Consider the following 19,608-nt stretch of genomic DNA (forward strand, 5'->3'; position numbering starts at 1 on the left):
CAGAAGGACATATCTGCGAGCCTGTCAATAAGGTTAGTTCAATTTTATGTTTGTCAGAGCAGAAATCAACAAGCAATGTAGAAAGTCCACCAGTGTTGTATATGCTGACATGGGGCGGAATCCATTTCAGACTTGCTGTCAGCGTGCCCACCTGGGAGATCTTCCCAGATTTGGCTAATTAAGAGGTTGCCTCCGGGTCTGCCATCCAATTAAGGATGGCATCCAGGTCCTTGGAAAGACGGCAGCCCGACTGGCAGAGGTGAAACTTTTAAAAAATAAACTCTGGCCACAGCTGCCAGGGCACTCTTGTGGAGGGACAACCCCTCCACAGGATGGCTTCTGGCCGCAGCTGTGGCTGGCTGATCAATGCTGCTCCGGTGGGGAGGGTTAGACCAGGAGGCCTCGTGGGCATCCTTGACCAGCCCATGTCAAGCCGCCTGCAGGCATCTACCAGGCTTGGCTCTCAGTGGGAAGCCCGTCCACCACTGGGGACAACGCCGGGATCTTCCCAATCAGGCCACAAATAGGCAGTTAATTATACGAACATACGAACTAGGAGTAGGCCACGCAGCCTCTTGAGTCTGCTCCACCATTCAACAAGATCATGGATGATCTGATTGTAACCTCAAATCCACATTCCCGCCTACCGCCAATAACCTTTCACTCTCTTGCTTATCAAGAATCTATCTACCTCTGCCTTAAAAATATTCAAAGACTCTGCTTCCTCTGGCTTTTGAGGAAAAAAGTTCCAAAGACTCACGACCCACTGAGAGAAAGAATTTCTCCTGATTTCTATCTTAAATGGGCGACCCCTTATTTTTAAACAGTGACCCCTGGTTCTAGATTTTCCCACGAGAGGAAACATCCTTTTCACACCCACCCTGTCAAACCCCCTCAGAATCTTATGTTTCAATCAAGTCGCCTCTTACTCTTCTAAACGCCAATGGATACAAGCCTAGCCTGGTGGTGTTGTAAACAGTGAGGAGGAAAGCCTTAGATTATAGGATGATATAGATGGGCTGGTAAGATGGGCAGAGCAGTGGCAAATGGAACTTAATCCTGAAATGTGTGAGGTGATGCATTTTTGGAGGACTAACAAGGCAAGGGAATATACAATGAATGGTAGGACCCTAGGAAGTACAGAGGGTCAGAAGGACCTTGGTGTACTTGTCCATAGATCATTGAAGGCAGTAGCACAGGTAGATAAGGTGGATAGGAAGGCATATGGGATACTTGCCTTTATTAACCGAGGCATAGAATATAAGAGCAGGGAGCTTATGATGGAGCTGTATAAAATGCTAGTTAGGCTACAGCTGGAGTACTGTGTGCAGTTCTGGGCACCACACTATAGGAAGGATGTGATTGCACTGGAGAGGGTGCAGAGGAGATTCACTAGGATGTTGCCTGGGCTGGAGCATTTCAGTTATGAAGAGAGACTGGAAAGGCTAGGGTTGTTTTCCTTAGAGCAGAGAAGACTGAGGGGGGACCTGATTGAGGTATACAAAATTATGGTGGGCATTGATAGGTTAGATGGGAAGAATCTTTTTCCCTTAGCGGAGGGGGTCAATAACCAGAGGGCATAGATTTAAGGTAAGGAGCAGGAGGTTGAGAGGGGATTTGAGGAAAAAATTTTTCACCCAGAGGGTGGCTGGAATCTGGAACGCACTACCTGAAGGGGTGGTAGAGGCAGGAACCCTCACAACATTTTAGAAGTATTTAGATGAGCACTTGAAATGCCATATCATACAAGGCTAAGGGCCAAGTGCTGGAAAATGGGATTAGAATAGTTAGGTGCTTGATGGTCGGCATAGACACGATGGGCCGAAGGGCCTGTTTCCGTGCTGTATAACTCTATGACTCTATGTCCAACTTTTCTTCATAAGACAATGTGCCCATTCCAGGTATTGGTCTAGTAAACCTTCTCTGAACTGCTTCCAACACATTTACATCCTTCCTTAAATAAGGAGACCAATACTGTACACAGTACTCCAGTTGTGGTCTTACCAATGCCCTGTAAAACTGAAGCATAACCTCCCTACTTTTGTATTCAATTCCCCTCGCAATAAATGATATTCTATTAGCTTCACAATTACTTGCTGTACCTACATTCTAACCTTTTGCGATTCATGCACTAGGACACTCAGATCCCTTTGCATCTCAGAGCTCTATAATCTCTCACCATTTAGATATAATGCTTCTTTTTTATTCTTCCTGCCAAAATGGATAATTTCACATTTTCCCACATTAGACTCCATTTGCCAGATCTATGCCCACTCACTTAACCTATCTATATTCCTTTGTCGCCTCCTCTTCACAACTTACTTTCCTACCTATCTTTGTGTCATCAGCAAATTTAGCAACCATACCTTCGGTCCATTCATCCAAGTCATTTATATAAATTGAGAAGTTGAAGCCCCAGCACTGATCCCTGTGGCAAATCACTTGTTGCATCTTGTCAACCAGAAAATGAACATTTATGCCTACTCTCTGTTTCCTGTTAGCTAGCCAATCTTCTATCCATGCCAAAAAGTTACCCCCTACATCATGAGCTTTTATTTTCTGCAATAACCTTTGATGTGGCACCTTATCAAATGCCTTCTGGAAATCTAAGTAAAGAACATCCACCAGTTCTCCTTTATCCACAGCGCATGTTACTTCTTCAAAGCACTCCAATAAGTTAGTGAAACATGATTTCCCTTTCACAAAACCATGTTGACTCTGCCTGATTACTTTGAATTTTTCTAAGTGCCCTGCTATGATGTCTTTAATAATAGTTTCTAACATTTTTCCGAAGACAGATGTTAAGCTAACTGGCCTGTAGTTTCCTGCTTTCTGTCTCCCTCCCTTTTTGAATAAAGGAGTTACATTGGCTATTTTCCAATCTAATGGAACCTTCCTCGAATCTGGGGAATTTTGGAAAATGAAAACCAACGCATCAACTATCTCACTAGCATCTTCTTTTAAGACCCTAGGATGAAGTCCATCAGGACCCGGTGACTTGTCAGCCCACAGCTCCAACAGTTTGCTCAGTGCCACTTTCCTGATGATTATAATTTTCTTGAGTTCTTCCCTCCCTTCCATTTCCTGATTTTACAGCTAATACTGGGATGCTACTTGTATCCTCAATGGTGAAGACAAATGTTAAATATCTGTTCAATTCATCTGCCATCTCCTTATTTTCCCTTAATAATTCCCCAGACTCGCTTACTATAGGACCAATGCTCACTTTGTTAACTCTTTTCTTTTTAAAATAGCTATAGAAACTGTACTATCTGTTTTTATATTTCTAGCCTGCTTTCCCTCATACTCTAATTTTTCCCTCCTTATTAATCATTTAGTTGTTCTTTGCTGATTTTTATATTCTGTCCAATCTTCTGACCTGCCACCCATCTTTGCACAATTATATGCTTTTTCTTTAAGTTTGATACTATCTTTAACTTTTTTAGTTAACCATGGATGGTGGGTTCTCCCCATGGAATTTTTCTTTCTCGTTGGACTGTATCTATTCTGTGTAGTCTGAAATATCCCCTTAAATGTCTGCCACTGCATCTCTATTGACCTATCCCTTAACCTACTTTGCCAGTTCAGTTTTGATGGCTCTGCTTTCATGCCCTCATAATTGCCCTTATTTAAGTTTAAAATACTAGTCTTAGACCCACTCTTCTCTCACTCAAATTGGCTACCCACACACCCAGGTGGGTAGCCTCTGCTGGTGATGATCTGTCTCTGGGAAGATTGCCTGGAGGTGGGAATGCATCTGCCCGCTGACCCAACACTAATATATCTGAATTTCCTTCCGGTCCCGCCTTCAAGCCCGACGCCACTGGACTGGGAAGATTCTGCCCATGGGGTGAAAGAAAATGGTTCGCTTCTCTAGCACTTTTGTAGCAGGCAAGTGCATGTGTCAGTATCCAATGGAAATCAGTTTTCTGAACTACTTCTATAAATGCGAGATTTAAACAATGACAACTTATTGCCAGTTGCTATTGATTTCAAAAGTTGTTGGGAATTAAGCTGGTGATGCTACATTAATCACTGCTGCAAGGAATGAGATATGTGATCTGCTTTGAGTGAACATCAAAATAAAGACAATTGATTGATTTTTTGAAAAAACTCTGGAACACTGAAATATAGCTCATTAATACCGCAGTGGCCGGAACTGGAGTTTGGCACTGAAGAGTAGTTAGCCTGAAATGATTTTCAGTTATTTACGTTACTGAATTCTCTGAGTTGTGGTATTGTGTTAGGACAGTAGAAGCTTGTACAAAATTTGCATGAATGTCCAGGACAAACAGAAGTGTAAGAAGTGTCTCCAAATGGACTCAGTCAAGCACAAAGTTACTGAGATTGAGGAACAATAGGAGACACTGTGCATTACATGGAACAGTTCATAGAACACACTTTGGAAGGAAGTGATCACTTTACTGCCATAGAGGAATACAAGATCGAGGAAGGGAAGTGGGTGACCTCCAGTAGAGCGGGGGTGGGGTGGGGGGAATGTCAGGTAGTAGCAATACAGGAAAACCCCTGGGGATCTGAATCTGTCTAATTGGTATGGAATGCTGGACTCAGATGGAGACTGGGAAATAGAGCAATGCCATGGCACTGTGATTACCTGTTAGTCGTGAGGTGGGGGAGGTGAAGAGCTAAATGTAAGATTGTAGTGGTAATGGGAGATTCAATAGTGAAAAGCAGGAAGTATCTGCATCAATATAGCACTTTTCCTGAACTTAGGATGTCCCAAACCACTTCACAGCCAATGATGTACTTTGATTTGAAATGTAATGTCAGAAAATGAGGCAGACAAATTGCACACAAGGTTCCACAAATGGCAGTGAGATATATAACCAGATAATCTGTTATAGTGACCTAGGTTAAGGGATAAATGTTGATTGCAGTACTAGGAGAACTCGCCCACCATCCTGAATTGGAACTATATCGCCTTTCCTTCACTGTCACTGGGTCAAAACCCTGGAACTCCCTTCCTAACAGCACTGTGGGTGTACCTACCTCACATGGACTGCAGCGGTTCAAGAAGGCAGCTCACCACCACCTTCTCGAGGGCAATTAGGGATGGGCAATAGATGCTGGCCTAGCCAGTGATGCCAATATCCAATGAATGAATGAAAAAAAAATTAGTGCCATTAGATTGCTTACATCTAACTGTGAGGGCAGACAGGATTTTAATTTAACATCTCATTCGATAGTTGCCTCTGTAGCTGTAAACATGAGTCCCGTCCCGCCCACCGGCTGGAAGGTGGAGGAGCAGCCCGCCTCTAGTAGTCTGGGAAGGCACAACATAATTTTGTGTGGCTCAGGTAATTAGTTCCCTGAGGTCGTGGCTTCTGCCCCCAATAGGAAGGATTTCCTGCCTCCATGAGCTGCTGGCCAATCAGAGGGCTGGCAGTTCTTCAGTCCCAGCAACGCCACCAGGAACGGTGGACGCTGCTGAAACTGCACCCGGCCCCGGACCCAGCCAGCAACGGAGGCCCAGAGTTCAGGTAAGTGGAGTGAGCTCATCAGGGCCAGTCAGGCAGTGGGATGGGGGTGGGTGACCATGATCAGCAGGCCAGGGTGGTGGGGGGAATCAGGCCGGGGCGGCCCTTTCCGCTGAGGGTCCCTCCGTGGAGTACAGAGTGCACAAGCAGGAGGAAAACACCCTGACAAGTCTGCAGTCACTGTTGTGCCCCACTTAAAGACCTCAATTGGCCCAAGGGCAGATGGGCGGCTTGTCAGCTATCCTGACACTGGTCAAATAGATGAGATGGCAGCAAGGTGATGAACAGGCCACACCCTCCAACCCATCGGATTTTACTCCCCCCACCGTGCCCCTGCTGCCTGCCAACCCGCTCCAGCAGAGGGGAGTGGGGGGGGTTTGCAGAGGCATAAAATTCCAGCCGATATTCAAGTAAGAAAGACAACAGAGTGGGTACAGGAGCTCTTGGAAAGAGAGGAGGAATCAGTGGAAGTCATAGTTGATGTCAGATTTCTAGTGAGGAATAGGATTCGTATTCTGTAAAGAGACTTCCTGGAGTTAGGGGATAGGTTAAGAAGTAAGGCCTCAAAAGGTAGCAATCATGTGATTATAGGAAAGCAGTTTATGAAGGTAAATACATACTTGGTGGTATGGGCTAGGAGGAAAAGGTTCCGATTCCTGGGGCATCGGAAGCAGTTCTGGGGCAAGAGTGATTTTTATTGATGAGATTTTCTACACCTGAGCAGAGGTAGGACTAACGGCCTCCTGTGAAGATTAATAGCAGGTGTGGCAGAGGGTTTAAATATTATGACAATGAAGGGATGAAACAAGGGGATAGAGCAGGACGCACAAGAGAGGAAAGTGAGCTTTAGGAGTATTGGTAATAAAAAGATATAAAGGCTGGAAAAGGTTAAAGAGGACATGATGATGAAAAAGAAATCAGGATGTGGAAAGCAAAAATAAAGGCATAGTTACAAAGCCAAGGGAATCCAAACGAAGATGTATGTGTATTAATGCACAAGAAACAACATTAGGGAATTAGAATGATTGAGGGTGAATTTCAGTAGAGTTTTTCCTGCTCATCTACCATGACAGTATTTATGCCATTTTTCTGGGATTTCTGTCCCGCATCCACTGATGTTACAGCAGATGATCAGGAGAAGCCCTACAGAAATTCACTCACATTGATTCCTTCAGAGGCTTTGAGACCCATCTGAAGTGTTGGGTTTTGTCCTTGCCTTAAAGACAACCTACACTTTGCTAGGTTCCAATTTAAAAGACACCACTTAAGGAAGACCTTTCTGGTCAGTGAAGAGCTCAGCAGTTCAACATGGTCATAAAGGCCAGAAATGCAGTTTTTTGCTTGCAGCCACTCATGGAGAATTTTCAATCACTGGGGAATTTGCAGCAACCAGGATATAAAGTCATAAAGAACAACTGAAAAACAATGCATGCATAGAGGACTCCAACCACATAATAAATAGGAGGGATTTAAACTCAGTCAACCCTGCAAAGTCATCCTTACTAACATCTAGAGACTTATGCCAAAATTAGGAGAGCTGTCCCACAGACTAGTAAAGCAACTGCCTGACATTGTCACACTCACAGAATCATACCTTTCAGTCAACATCTCGGATTCCTCCATTAACATCCCTGGGTATGTCCTGTCCCACCGACAGGACAGACTCACCAGAGGTTGTGGCACAGTGGTGTACAGTCAGGAGGGAGTATTCAACATTGACTCCGGACTGCATGTAATCTGATGGCATCAGCTCAAACATGAGCAAGGAAATCTGCTGATTACTGCCTACTGCCCTCCGTCAGGTGATAATTCAGTGTTCCTCCATGTTGAAAACCACTTGGAAGAAGCACTGAGGGCAGCAAAGGCACAGTATTGTCTCTGGGTGGGGGACTTCAATGTCTATCAAAATGAGTGGCTCAGTAGCACCACTACTGACCAAGCTGGCAGAGTCCTGAAGAACATAACTGCAATGAGCACCAAGGGAAAAGCCTATTTGATCTTGTCCTCGCCAATCTCGCTGTCACAGATGCATCTGTTCATGAGTGACCACCACACAGTCCTTGATATCAAGGTAGCATTTGACCCAGTGTGGCATCAATGAGCCCCAGTAAAACTGAAGTCAATGGGAATCAGAGAGAAACTCTCCACTGGCTGGGATCATACATAACTCAAAGGAAAATTGTTGTGATTGTTGGAGGCCAATCATCTCAGCCCCAGGACATTGCTGCAGGAGTTCCTGAGGGTAGTGTGCTAGGCCCAACCATCTTCAGCTGCTTCATCAATGATCTTCCCCCCAGTATAAGGTAAGATGTAGAGATATTGGCTGACAATTGTACAGTGGTCAGTCCCATTTGTAAATCCTCAAATACTGAAGCAGTCCAAGCCCACATGCAGCAAGATCTGGAGAACATTCAGGCTTGGGCTGATAAAAGGCAAGTAACATTCGCACAACACAAGTTCAAGATAATGATCATCTCTAACAGAAGAGAATCTAACCATCTCCCCTTGATATTCAATGGCATTACCACTGCTGAATCCCCCACCACCAACGACTGAAACAAACAGAAACTTAACTGGACCAGCCATGTGGCTATAAGAGCAGGTCAGAGGCTGGGTATCTTGCAGCAAGTAACTCACCTCCTGACTCCCCAAAGCCTGTCCACCATCTACAAGGCACAAGTCAGGGGTGTAATGGAATACTTTTCATTTGCCTGGATGAGTGCAGCTTCAACAACACTCGAGAAGCTCTGCACTATCCAGGACAAAGCAGCCTGCTTGATTGGCACCCCATCCACTACCTTAAACGTTCACTTCCTCCACTGCCAATGCACAGTGGCAACAGTGTGTACCATCTAAAAGATGCACTGCAGTACTTCCCAAACCCATGGCCTCTACCACCAATAAGGACAAGGCAAGCAGGCACATGGGAACCTCCAAGGCACATTCCAAGTCACACATCATCCTCACTTGGAAATATATTGCCATTTCTTCATCGTTGTTTGGTAAAAATCCTGGAACTCCCTCACTAACAGCACTGTAGGTGTACCTACACCAGATGGACTGCAGGAATTCAAGAAGGCCGCTCACCACCACCTTCTCAAGGGCAATTAGGGATGAGCAATAAATGCTGGCCTTGCCAATGATGCCCACTTCCTGCGAATGAACTAAAAAAAAAAAGTGCTATAGCACTGGAACACTTGGACTTGATATAAAGGCAATATCGTTCCACAACATTTACAAAAGAAGAAATGTATTTATAGTTCCATTAAAACTTGATTTACCTTTTGAAGCACAACAGCAGCTCAATGCACCAAGGCTAAAATGTTACCTCAGATTTTCAAAAGACAGCCAGATTTTTTTTTAAAGTACGTTCACCCATTCCTTTGATTCTACTAAAAATTTGTGTGATTGTTATTGTGACATTACATGTGTTTTAAAAGGTGGAAGTGAAATGAGGTGCACAAAGCATGAACTGTTCAACCACATGAATGTGCCATCGTGAATTCATTTGAAATCTAACTAACTTCATTCTGATCACAACTGCAGATGACATTTTTACATTTTCTAATATTTGTTGTCTAATACAGAGATTTGAACTACAACAATCTGGATGAATTTCCTGTTGCAATAAAGGCATTAACAAATCTTAAAGAACTGTAAGTACCCAAAGCGATCAGTGTTGCAATTCAGCAAGTAGATGCAGCTTTATCACCAAAAGAATCAAAATGGAGCTGGCAGTCCCAGCCCAGGGTGACGGGTGATCAGTGTTGTTAGGATTGTGCCTAGTGAATTTTGAAGCCATTCTTTATCGCATGCTTTTATGATATTGCTACACATAGCAACCAGGCCAATTCTGCTCTGAGGGTTGGTATTTTCTTTACCATGTAAAGTGAGCTCTAATATTTAGTTCCATGCATGGAATCTGATAATACTGATTCTAACCTTGAAAGTGGGAATGGAAGTCATAAGAGAAAATGACTGAATGAGATATCGCCACTGCATTTAAAGACTCTGCTGCAATAACAATCAATACTTCAGCAATTTGTTTTTTGAGGAGTTACTGTATTGTATTTCCAAACACTTTTTGCTTTGACCTTCCCTTGGAAGTGACTGCAAAATTTGCAGACATAAAACAGTCTGTGGAAAAGTAATTGGTAATGGTTGTGAGTCCAGGTAATGGTTAAAGATTTTCTGGCACTCACACAATTCTGGAAGGCAGGACTTGCTATAAATCAAAACATTAAGATTTGGGAGTTTTCAGCTGGCACAAACAATGCCATGTTGGAGCACTGACATGCAGTAGAACAGAAGTAGGGGAAGGTGTTGAGCAAAGGTCAGGTTCCTACAACAAAAGGGAAGATTAGCTGAAAAAACATCTAGAGACTACTCTGGCAGGCCTCCAGGCAACTGATCCAAAGTCATATTGGCAGAGGCAGGCTGTCTACAGGTGATGCATAACCTCGGGAGATCAGGGGATCTAGAGAACATAAAAGGAGAAATAATACTTCCACTTAAAAAAAGATTTCAAGGTTTTTCGTCTTCCAATAATGACCTAGTTTACCATGTGAATCAGTTTTATGATCATTTTTGTAACCAACGCATTTAAACAAGAAAATGTGGGAGAAAAAAATTATGCCTTTGTTAGCTCTGCATTTGTCTTTTCCAATATCCTCTTCATTAGCCTCCTAGGTTTCACACTGCCTAAACCTCAACTCATCCAGAATACCACTGCATACCTATCACCACTGTTTTCCCAATCTCAAGCCCTCAGCCCTTCAACTTCAAAGCTTTGTCTTCACTTATAAATCCCTCTGCAGTTTCCTCCAGCTCTTCTTACTGTGCAGTCACCCCTTCCCTCTGTCCCACCATCAGTGGCACAGCCTTCGGTAATCTTGCTCCTACATCTGAGATTTTCTACCCAAATTCCAGGTGCTGGAAGGTATGGGCGGCTAGTTTTTTCAACCGGCACAGACTTGATGGGCTGAATGGCCTCTTTCTGTGCCGTAACTTTTCTATGGTTCTAAATTCCTCCTCCTTTCTACATCTCATTCCACTTTCAACTGTCTCTCTAAAACATATCTATTCAACCACTTCTTTGGCCACCTCCCTAATTTCCCTCTTGATCCTGCTGAGGCCTGATCGCCATCTTGGAATGTTTTCTTCATGTAATGGTGCTATAGAAATGTAAGTTACTGTTGCTGTAAGAAGAAAATTTTTCTATGAGGAGGATATAATATTCCAATAGTCGCAGTTCATGTCAGAACATCTCGTATTACTTCACACAACAAATTACTTCTCAAATGCAGCAATTGTTGTTGTGCAGCAAATGAGATATGTTCTTAAAAGATTAATATCTGAAAATACTTTCCTGTGCTTATAGATTAATAGGTGAATACCCCCCATTACATGAAAGAATGAACTTTCTCAGAGTATGTTGATATAATAAAAGTTTTTGGAGCTCTGGAGTATTGTATGTCATTGTTCATTTGATATAAATTACCTTTTAGGGGGTTTCACAGCAACAACATACAGTCAATCCCTGAACATGCATTTGTTGGCAATCCGTCACTTCTAACAATGTAAGTTTACTTTTATACACTAAATTCTAAGTGGTTGGGGTGGGATGTAATTTTATGAATATCACTACTGCCCAGGTTTGTGTTTCAGTTTTTGTTCGCTTTTTAAATAGCGAAGTTAACAGTTTACCAATCTGCTGTTATTCAACTGAATATATTACTGGAGTCCTTTTATGAGTTTGTACTCCTGGCTTATTAAAGGATAGAAAATTATGAAGAGAATTTCTGATATGCACTCAAACCTCACTCCAACTATTTTTAGAATGTTGATGTTTTCCCTGGTTTTCTCAATTTTTAATATCCCTTTCCTCTTCCACAACAGTATCTATTTATACCTCACGACCTGTTTTTCCATTCACCCCGATTATATTTTGTGACTATTTATTTCAGTTAAGCCTTCTGCTTGGACTTCAAAAGCTTTATTAATCTGTCTTTTCTTTTGAGTTTTGGACCTAGACTTCCCCTGCCTCCCCTTGCCATATTGGTTTAAATCCTATCCACTGATATATTAAGGGTAACCTCTCTGCAAGGACATTGGTATTGCTTCAGTTCAGGTGCAGACCATCCTTTTGGGATAGAACTTTAATTGCCTGGACTGTGAAGCCTTCCATCCTGCACCAGCTCTGTAGCCTTAAATTAACCTTTCTTACCTTCCTTAACCTTAACCTGCCCAGCATCTAGCCCAAGAAGCAACCTGGAGATGGCTACCCTTGAGATCATATTTTTCAGTCTTCTGCCAAATAAAACAATCCAGAAACCCTTCTTCCTTTCTGATGCTGCAGAGATCAACCAATTGCTACTTAAATGCAGAGTTCCTCACGCTCCAGGGACTCAATTTTTCATCAATCAGTGCAAATATGTTGCCCTTTTAGACACCGAGAATCCCAAATGGCCTACACAATTACTTTCTACACACAAGAGGGTTCTCTGCACTGTGTTCTATTTGTGTCTCACATAAAAAATATATGCAATGTCAAAAATTTCTTTCCAAAGGCACCTGAAGGCTGAATTCCTGCTGGAGTAGAACTTCTCACTATTCTTGCCTCTTGCAGCTTGATATTGAGCTGTTGCTACGCAGCAGAGGTTATACTGTTTTAACTTGCATAATAACCCAAGTACCACAGGTAAAAGCTGCAGATCAGAGAAGTAACTAATCATACCTCTGTTAATGATCCAAAACTGCCTCAAACCATTTCAAGGATAAGATCCTAAATAAACAACTTTAAACAGCTCCCTGTATTAAACAGCTAAAATATAGTAAATTAAAATGTTTAAATAAAATCTTTAGTACTTATGTCTGAATCACTCCCACTGAGGACAAACTCCACACTCTTCTAAACCTTTCACACTACACTGGCCTCTTGTAGCTCAAGATTTAGATGAGGATAGAAGGTGAGAACCCTCGATCAGCAAACAGCCTGTCACTTTCTGTCCGGGCTCACAGATAAGGAGTACTTGCAGCCCATTGGCAGCTGTGGAATTGTACTTTAGCACGAGTCACCACACTGAAGAGAACAGAGTAAGGAGAGAAATTTGGAGGAGGTCAAACAGATAAGATGAAAGAACATTTAGGGAGTGAAATTAGTCCAGTCCAGTAACACGAAACAGGCAAATGGGCAGCCTGTTACACACTGTGTCAGTGTTAATTTTTCATTGACTCGGAAAATATTCCCAAGATTTTTAATTTCAAATCAAGTAAAAGTGATGGTGAAACAAGTCAAGTCCCCAAAAAGGGTTTAAGCTATCGTTTTGTGAACTTCAGTGGAAAGTAGATAGGATGCAGTGAAAAATCAACAGCTGATTCACAAGCCAGGATTTTATTCAGGTGACGGGGGTCTTGACCTCCGGCAAAAGCACCGCCGAAAACCCCGCATCGCCCTTCTGCGGGAGGCCCATTGAATCAAGTGCCAATTAGGCACTTAACTGGACAGCGGCGGGCCTTCCACAGGATTAAGGACCCTGGCGACGGAAGTCCCGCCTTCTGACAACTGCCGACCAATCAGAGGCCGGCAGCTCTTTAACTGAGCAATGCCACTGTGGAGACAGTGGCTGTTGCCGGTGGAGCACCTACCCGAGGCCCAGGAGCAGCACTGGACCCAGGCCACAGGTAGGTCTGGGTGGGAAGGGTCTCACAGGGTGGGGGTCACGGAGGAGGGGGGTGTCAGTTGGCAGCAAGGGCAGGCGTGGCTCTCAGCAGGCAGGCACACCCCCCTTCCCAAGGCCAAGTCCCTCGTTCAGGCACTGGAGCCAGCAAGCAATCCGTACAGTTCTTGCCCTGCTCCCCATGCTGTAAAGGCCTGCTCAGGTCTGCATAAAAAAACCCGACCCATGCCCGACAGAACCACATCCGACCCGAGCCCGACCCAGCCCGAGACCTTCCATTTTTCCCGCGTCCGACCTGACCCGACCTGACAATCAGTTAACTTACCTTCCGTTTTCACTTTGTTGCTGATCTGCACAAGCTTAAAATAGCCATAACAAAACCACCTTTCTAGTCCAAAAATTTAATTAACATTGGAGCCACTTACCTGTGATAGAGCGTGTCCGGCCCAGCCGACCCGAGCCCGAATGCCAGACCCGGAAGTGCAACCCGACCCGACCCAAACCTGACACATGTCGGGTTCGGGTCGGGCAGCCGGCCTTTACCGTGCTGGGCTAATTGCAGCAGCGGGATGAGGCCCTTAATTGGGCATTAATTGCTCAATTATGGGTCCCAATTGGTGGTGGAGCGGAAAAACTGTTCACAGGCCTTCCCGCCTTGGTCTTAATTTCAGTGAAAGGGGGAATTTAGTGGTTTCCCTCCAACACACACCCCCACCACCACCCCCATCCCAACATGCTATCCCAGCCTCCAAACCCACCACGGGGACAGCATAAAATTCCCCCCAGTATGTGCAAATTTCATGTTACTGGCATAGATCACTTTCACCCCCTTAGACTCTAGAATCATTTAACAGGCATTGACTTTCTGCTGTCTTGAATGGCTATGTGTAGTACTTGTGTCATCTTTTTCTGTCTGTCACAGAGTCATACGAATACAGTATTGTAAATGGATAAAAGCAGGAATTAATTGCAAAGTAGGCTGGCACAGCAGAGGTGTGAGCCCACATCTCTTGGTCTATCATTTGTTACAGACTGGAGTTTAGGAAATTATAGTACAGAATATTCCTAATACATTGAGAATATACTAAGGTGATTTGTTAAAAATATGACGTTAGCAGAGGTAAAAGAAATTCATAAATACAAAGTGTAAAGTATTAAAATATTAATGCTGAACAAAGTTTCATTCAGCCCTGTGTTAAATTTTCCAATTCATTAGTAGTCCAAGTCCAACCTGAATTGAAAGCTAGCAACATTAAGTTCTTGAGCCAATAACCTTTCCAAGGATGCATTGTTGAAAGCATAGATATGATTAAAGCATTTTTTTCTTTGCAGTCATTTCTATGACAATCCCATTCAGTTTGTTGGAAAGTCTGCTTTTCAACATCTACCCGAGTTACGTATACTGTAAGTATTTCAGTAAAATTAAGCCCTCATATCATTGAGATCTTGTGAAAACGTTTTGGCCAAAAACTTGATTTTAATTTAAATATTAATTCTATTTCTCATTCCAGCTCACTCAATGGAGCCACAGAAATAACTGAATTTCCTGATCTTACTGGAACCATAAGTCTAGAAAGTCTGTAAGTTTTCCACAATCAAACTTTGAGCAATTTTAACTGATAATATATTTAGAAGAAAAAATTGATCAGACAATATATTTATCAAGGGTGACATCTTTTATTTTGTCAGGACTCTGACAGGAGCACGAATTGCCTCTCTTCCAAGCACTGTTTGCAAGCAGTTACCTAACTTGCAAGTTTTGTAAGTTATAAATGACTCGGCCATTGTCTATCAATAATTCCTGGAATTAAAAGTAAACAGACAAAACCTTAAATGTTTTAAAGACTTTCAAAAATTAGAAAATTGTCAAGATCGCTTCATCAAAATGCATAATCATTTCTTTGTACTGTTTTAGTCCTGTGTTAATGACCTTGGAAAAAAGTAAGCAATGTGTCCTGCATGGAAGTTTCAGTATCAAATAGTTAAATTCATTGACAAGGAACTTGGGAAAAATACTGGAGGGCTGCTAATGATTGTGAAACTGTGGGGTATAAATTCATCAATGACTTCAATCAAACAGAACAATCAGGCAGAAGATAAATCAGCCTGCTGATGCACTGTTGCCTGTTTTGTGTTACCACCAAAGAAAAATGTATAATCCCTGGTTTCTGGAGAGGAGTGGAGAACATTGGGAAAACTGTTATACATTCAATTACCAAATAGAGAAACGGGTGGTGGTGGGAGGGTGAGGGGGAGATGGGAGGAGAGGAATTTTGACTTTGGGCAATAGTCAACATTTCCATTAAAGTCAATGATAAATTTCCATGGAAATGAAAACTGGGAGAGATGTAAAACCGACAGCTGCTCTTGCCCAGCAGTGGAATTGTAGGCCGAAATTTTACGCCATCGCAACGAGCCAGATGGTGGCGGGTGGGTGGCGTAAAATGGAGCGGGAGGCTCCGGGAAGTTTCCCAACCCGCTCCCACCTCCGCCGCCCTTTACGTAGTACAGGGGGTGAAAAATGGCGCGCCCTGCCCCAGGCCAATCAAGGCCCTTAAGTGGCCACTTAAGGGCCTTCGCCCGCCTCCACGCGGATTTTACGCATGGCAAGCAGGCATCTGTGGGCCGGGAAAAGTCACCTGGGAAAAGCAGGCGGCTTCTCAGCTTCCCGGCGGGGGGCCTACTAATCGGGCACAGGGTGCTTCAACCCCTTCCCACCAGCCAATGGAGTAAGTTTCCTCCATTTCCCCCCCCTCCAGACCTGAAAATTAAACTCAACCGTCCTCCCCACCAGTGTCTTGCCTTGAATCCACAAACAGACATCCGAAGGCACGGGACCTCTGGCCACCTGCCGGAATATTGGCATGGGACGGCCGCCCGGTCTAGATATGTTTATTTACATTTATTTGCATACATTTAGCAATGCAAATGAAGGCCCCGCCCACTGAGGCCTCGCCGCTGCCAGTAAAATGTGGTGGGGCCTTCTCAGCAGCCTTCTCATAAAATTCATCCCTATGTCCTAATCTTTAATTTGCTCTTGGTAAAACATTTTTGAAAATGATTTTATTTCAGTGCTTTTCGTTTCCTGTTTGGGTGAAAATCCTTTTAATGTGATTGGTGGCTTTGATAGCTGAATTATGTCACTCCAGCTCCACACTGGGAATGCCCAGTAAAGAATGCGACAATAGTTGCAGTAACATTGGACGGCGATAGGGGTGAAATTCTTCCCAGAGCCCTTGATTCGCCACTGACCGCAAACTCCGAGCCAATGAGTGAGACACTTAGCTGATGAAACAATAAATTACTTTCTTTTTTAAATTCTGTGATATTGTGTTTAACAGAGATCTGTCTTACAACTGGATCAAGGAACTCCCAAGTTTTTTTGGCTGCCAAAAGCTTCAGAAGCTGTAAGTTCAAAGCCTAGGATGATTGAAATATGTCTTGTACTTCTCTGTAGCAAACATGAGGTGTATCTGTTAACTGATGGCATGTGTAAGAAACATCCACTCAGTTGAATGGGCAATAATTTTTGATCTAATTAGAATTCTGTTCCCATAAGGAATGCAAAGATTGTCCATCAATTGAGAACCTGCTCTTTCAACTTCATTCTTCTATTTGTTTCCATTTTCAGTGACCTGCATCACAACAACATTTACGAAATCCAACATGACACTTTCCAACAGCTCACTGCCCTGCGATCACTGTGAGTGTCCCACATGTTTTGTTTCAGCTATGTGATGGATTTGTTTCAATACCATTAATAAAATTGTACATTTACTTTGGATGCCAGTGCGATAAAAGATCTAATTCAACTTTTTTTAAAAATTCGAGTTAATTTTAATCTTATGCCTGAATCAAGGCAATCAATTTTGTTTCCCAAAAAGAAGTTTGATCTTAAACTCAGGTCATATTTTCAATATTACAAGTACCTTTTCTTGTATGTATGCAGCTTGAGAAATTGGTTTGTACATTCTGGGCCTGTTGCCATGAGACTTCGTGGGGTCAGGAGTCAACGTTGAGGACTCTCAGGGTCACTCCTTCCCGACTGTACAACACTGTGCTGCCACCTGTGTGAGTCTGTCCTGCTGGTGGGACAGGATATACCCAGGGATGGTGATGGAGGAGTCTAGGAGATTAGCTATAAGGTATGATTCAGTGAGCATAACTATGTCAGGAACTTATGGGGACTTGAGCCCAAATTGGGAGAGCTGTCCCACAGACTAGTCAAGCAACAGCCTGACATAGTCATACTCACAGAATCCAAACCCCATGAAGTCTCATGGCATCAGGTCAAATGTGGGCAAGGAAACCTTTTGCTGATTATCACCTACCACCCTCCCCTAGCTGACGAATCAGTACTCCTCCATGTTGAACACTTGGAAGAGGCACTGAGGGTAGCAAGGGCACAGAATGTTACTCTAGATGGGGGAACTTCAATGTCCATCACGAAGAGTGGCTCTGTAGCCACATCCTGAGTTGGAAATATATCACTGTTCCTTCACCGTTGCTGGTTCCAAAACCTGGAATTCCCTCGTTAACAGCACTGTGGGTGTACCTTCACCACATGGACTACAGCAGTTCAGGAAGGCGGCTCACCACTACCTTCGCAAGGGCAATTAGGGATGGGCAATAAATGCTGGCCTTGCCAGCGATGCCCATATCTCATGAATGAATTAAAAAATGTGTTGCCAAACCAGGTGCCAGTGTAGGTCAGCAAATACAGTTGTGAGAGGTGAACAGGACTTGGTGTGAGTTAAGATATGGGCAGCACAGCTTTGGATCAGCAAGTTTATATCGGGTTGAAGATGGGTGGCCAGCCAGGAGAGCAGTGAAATAGTCAAGTCTATATAAATACAAGTTGTTGCAATAAATTAAAATTCTCTTCAACTTCAAAATACCAGGGCCCAACACACAAAAACAGGTTATTTAACAGGGACGTGCTTAGAAGCAATGGCTCTGATCTGGTAACATGCAGAACGTGTCGCAGGTATGTATGGACAGAATGTCCAGGTTCGGCTCAATTTCATTGATGTGTTTGTACTGAAACAATATAAACATATAGTTTGGCAGTAAGAAGGGACCTGTATGCATAGAGTTGTCTCCCCAACTGTGTACGATCTTTAGCCATATTTCATTGATGCTTACAATCCTTGCTTAGTGCACAAGCTCGATAAATATTAACTTAAACAAAATCAGTCAAGAAAACATCAAAACATATCCTAGTTGTCAAAACACTTACTTTATTACATAAGAACGTAAGAACATAAGAAACAGGAAGAGAAGTAGGCCATACAGCCCCTCCAGCCCACTCTACCATTCAACATGATCATGGCTGATCTTTGGCCTCACCTCCACGGGCTGGATTTTATCTGGCACTTGGAGATGGGCCGGGAGGCAGGAGAGGGCACACAAGATGGCGTGGGTTGGTGTTGGGCGGTGAGCCCAACACTGTCCTGTCCCCATACCATTTTGTCCGCGGTGGGCACTGTGGCAGACAGGATGTCCGCTGGGAGGACATTTAAGCCACTTAAGTGGCCCTGCCACCTCCTGCCTCCACTGGCATTTAGCCAACATCAGAGGGGCCTACCGCTGCGTGGAGAGACCGCAGGGTGAGATCTGGTGGCTTCGTGGTGGGCTTGGTGGGGGTGGGTCCCTTCTCTGGGAGCAATCCATGGTCCACGAAGGGCCCTCCAGTAGCGATGGCCACCCACCTCGGCAAGATCCACCTCCTGCCCTCATCAATCCTCCCCTTCCCCACCCCTCTGCCGGCCCTGACTGACTGGCCTCGGCGACCCCAACCCCACTTACCTTGGTCCATGGTCTGCTCCATTTGAGCTGCTTCTGTAGTACTGGCAGTGGCCACTGCTCCCGGTGGCGCTGCTGGTACTGCTGAGCTGCCAGCCTTCCAATTGGGGGGAATCTTGTCTCTTAAAATTAATGGCCTGCCCGTCATTGAATTCTGCTGGGGTCCAATAGAGGGCCGAGCGGGGTTTCCCCTGCCTTCCAGCTCGTTGCCATGACCTCTGTTGCCAAGTGTAAAATTCAGCCCCACTTTCCTGCCTGATCCCCATATGCCTTGATTCCCGATTACCACTAAATTTAAGTTTAAGATTTCAATGAAGTTCCCAAAACAAGTCAATGAAAAAGTTACCCTCAGGGCAACCTGCTGAGCAATTGAATACTGCACTCATTCTGTGCCCTGCAGCATCATTTTGCAATGTTCTGAGTGGCTGTGGTCACAGTGACATTAATTGAACAAAATTGATCTCGCCATTGATATTAATTGGGGTGGGGAGGGTGAGGTAGAGCTATAATGGTCCACTGTTCAACTTTTCCCTTGGCTGGGATTTCACCCTTGGCGGACGGGAACTGTCCACTGACTGAAAAGTCAGTGGCGAACCCGTTTCCGCCTGGCCTGGGGATCCAACCCG

The 19,608-nt window shown here is 44.0% G+C and overlaps 1 protein-coding gene across 1 annotated transcript in view; it reads left to right on the forward strand.

The window, feature by feature from the left end:
• Window positions 1-19,608, forward strand: part of LOC137379339 (leucine-rich repeat-containing G-protein coupled receptor 5-like) — a 131,746-nt gene that overhangs the window by 99,986 nt on the left and 12,152 nt on the right. The window contains exons 7-13 of the mRNA XM_068050048.1: window positions 9,086-9,154; window positions 11,006-11,077; window positions 14,510-14,581; window positions 14,689-14,757; window positions 14,867-14,938; window positions 16,519-16,584; window positions 16,809-16,880. Coding sequence (XP_067906149.1) covers window positions 9,086-9,154; window positions 11,006-11,077; window positions 14,510-14,581; window positions 14,689-14,757; window positions 14,867-14,938; window positions 16,519-16,584; window positions 16,809-16,880 — 492 coding nt within the window. The remainder of the gene's footprint in view (window positions 1-9,085; window positions 9,155-11,005; window positions 11,078-14,509; window positions 14,582-14,688; window positions 14,758-14,866; window positions 14,939-16,518; window positions 16,585-16,808; window positions 16,881-19,608) is intronic.

This window comes from Heterodontus francisci, chromosome 18 (genome assembly GCF_036365525.1).
Source record: "Heterodontus francisci isolate sHetFra1 chromosome 18, sHetFra1.hap1, whole genome shotgun sequence".
Classification (NCBI taxonomy): domain Eukaryota; kingdom Metazoa; phylum Chordata; class Chondrichthyes; order Heterodontiformes; family Heterodontidae; genus Heterodontus; species Heterodontus francisci.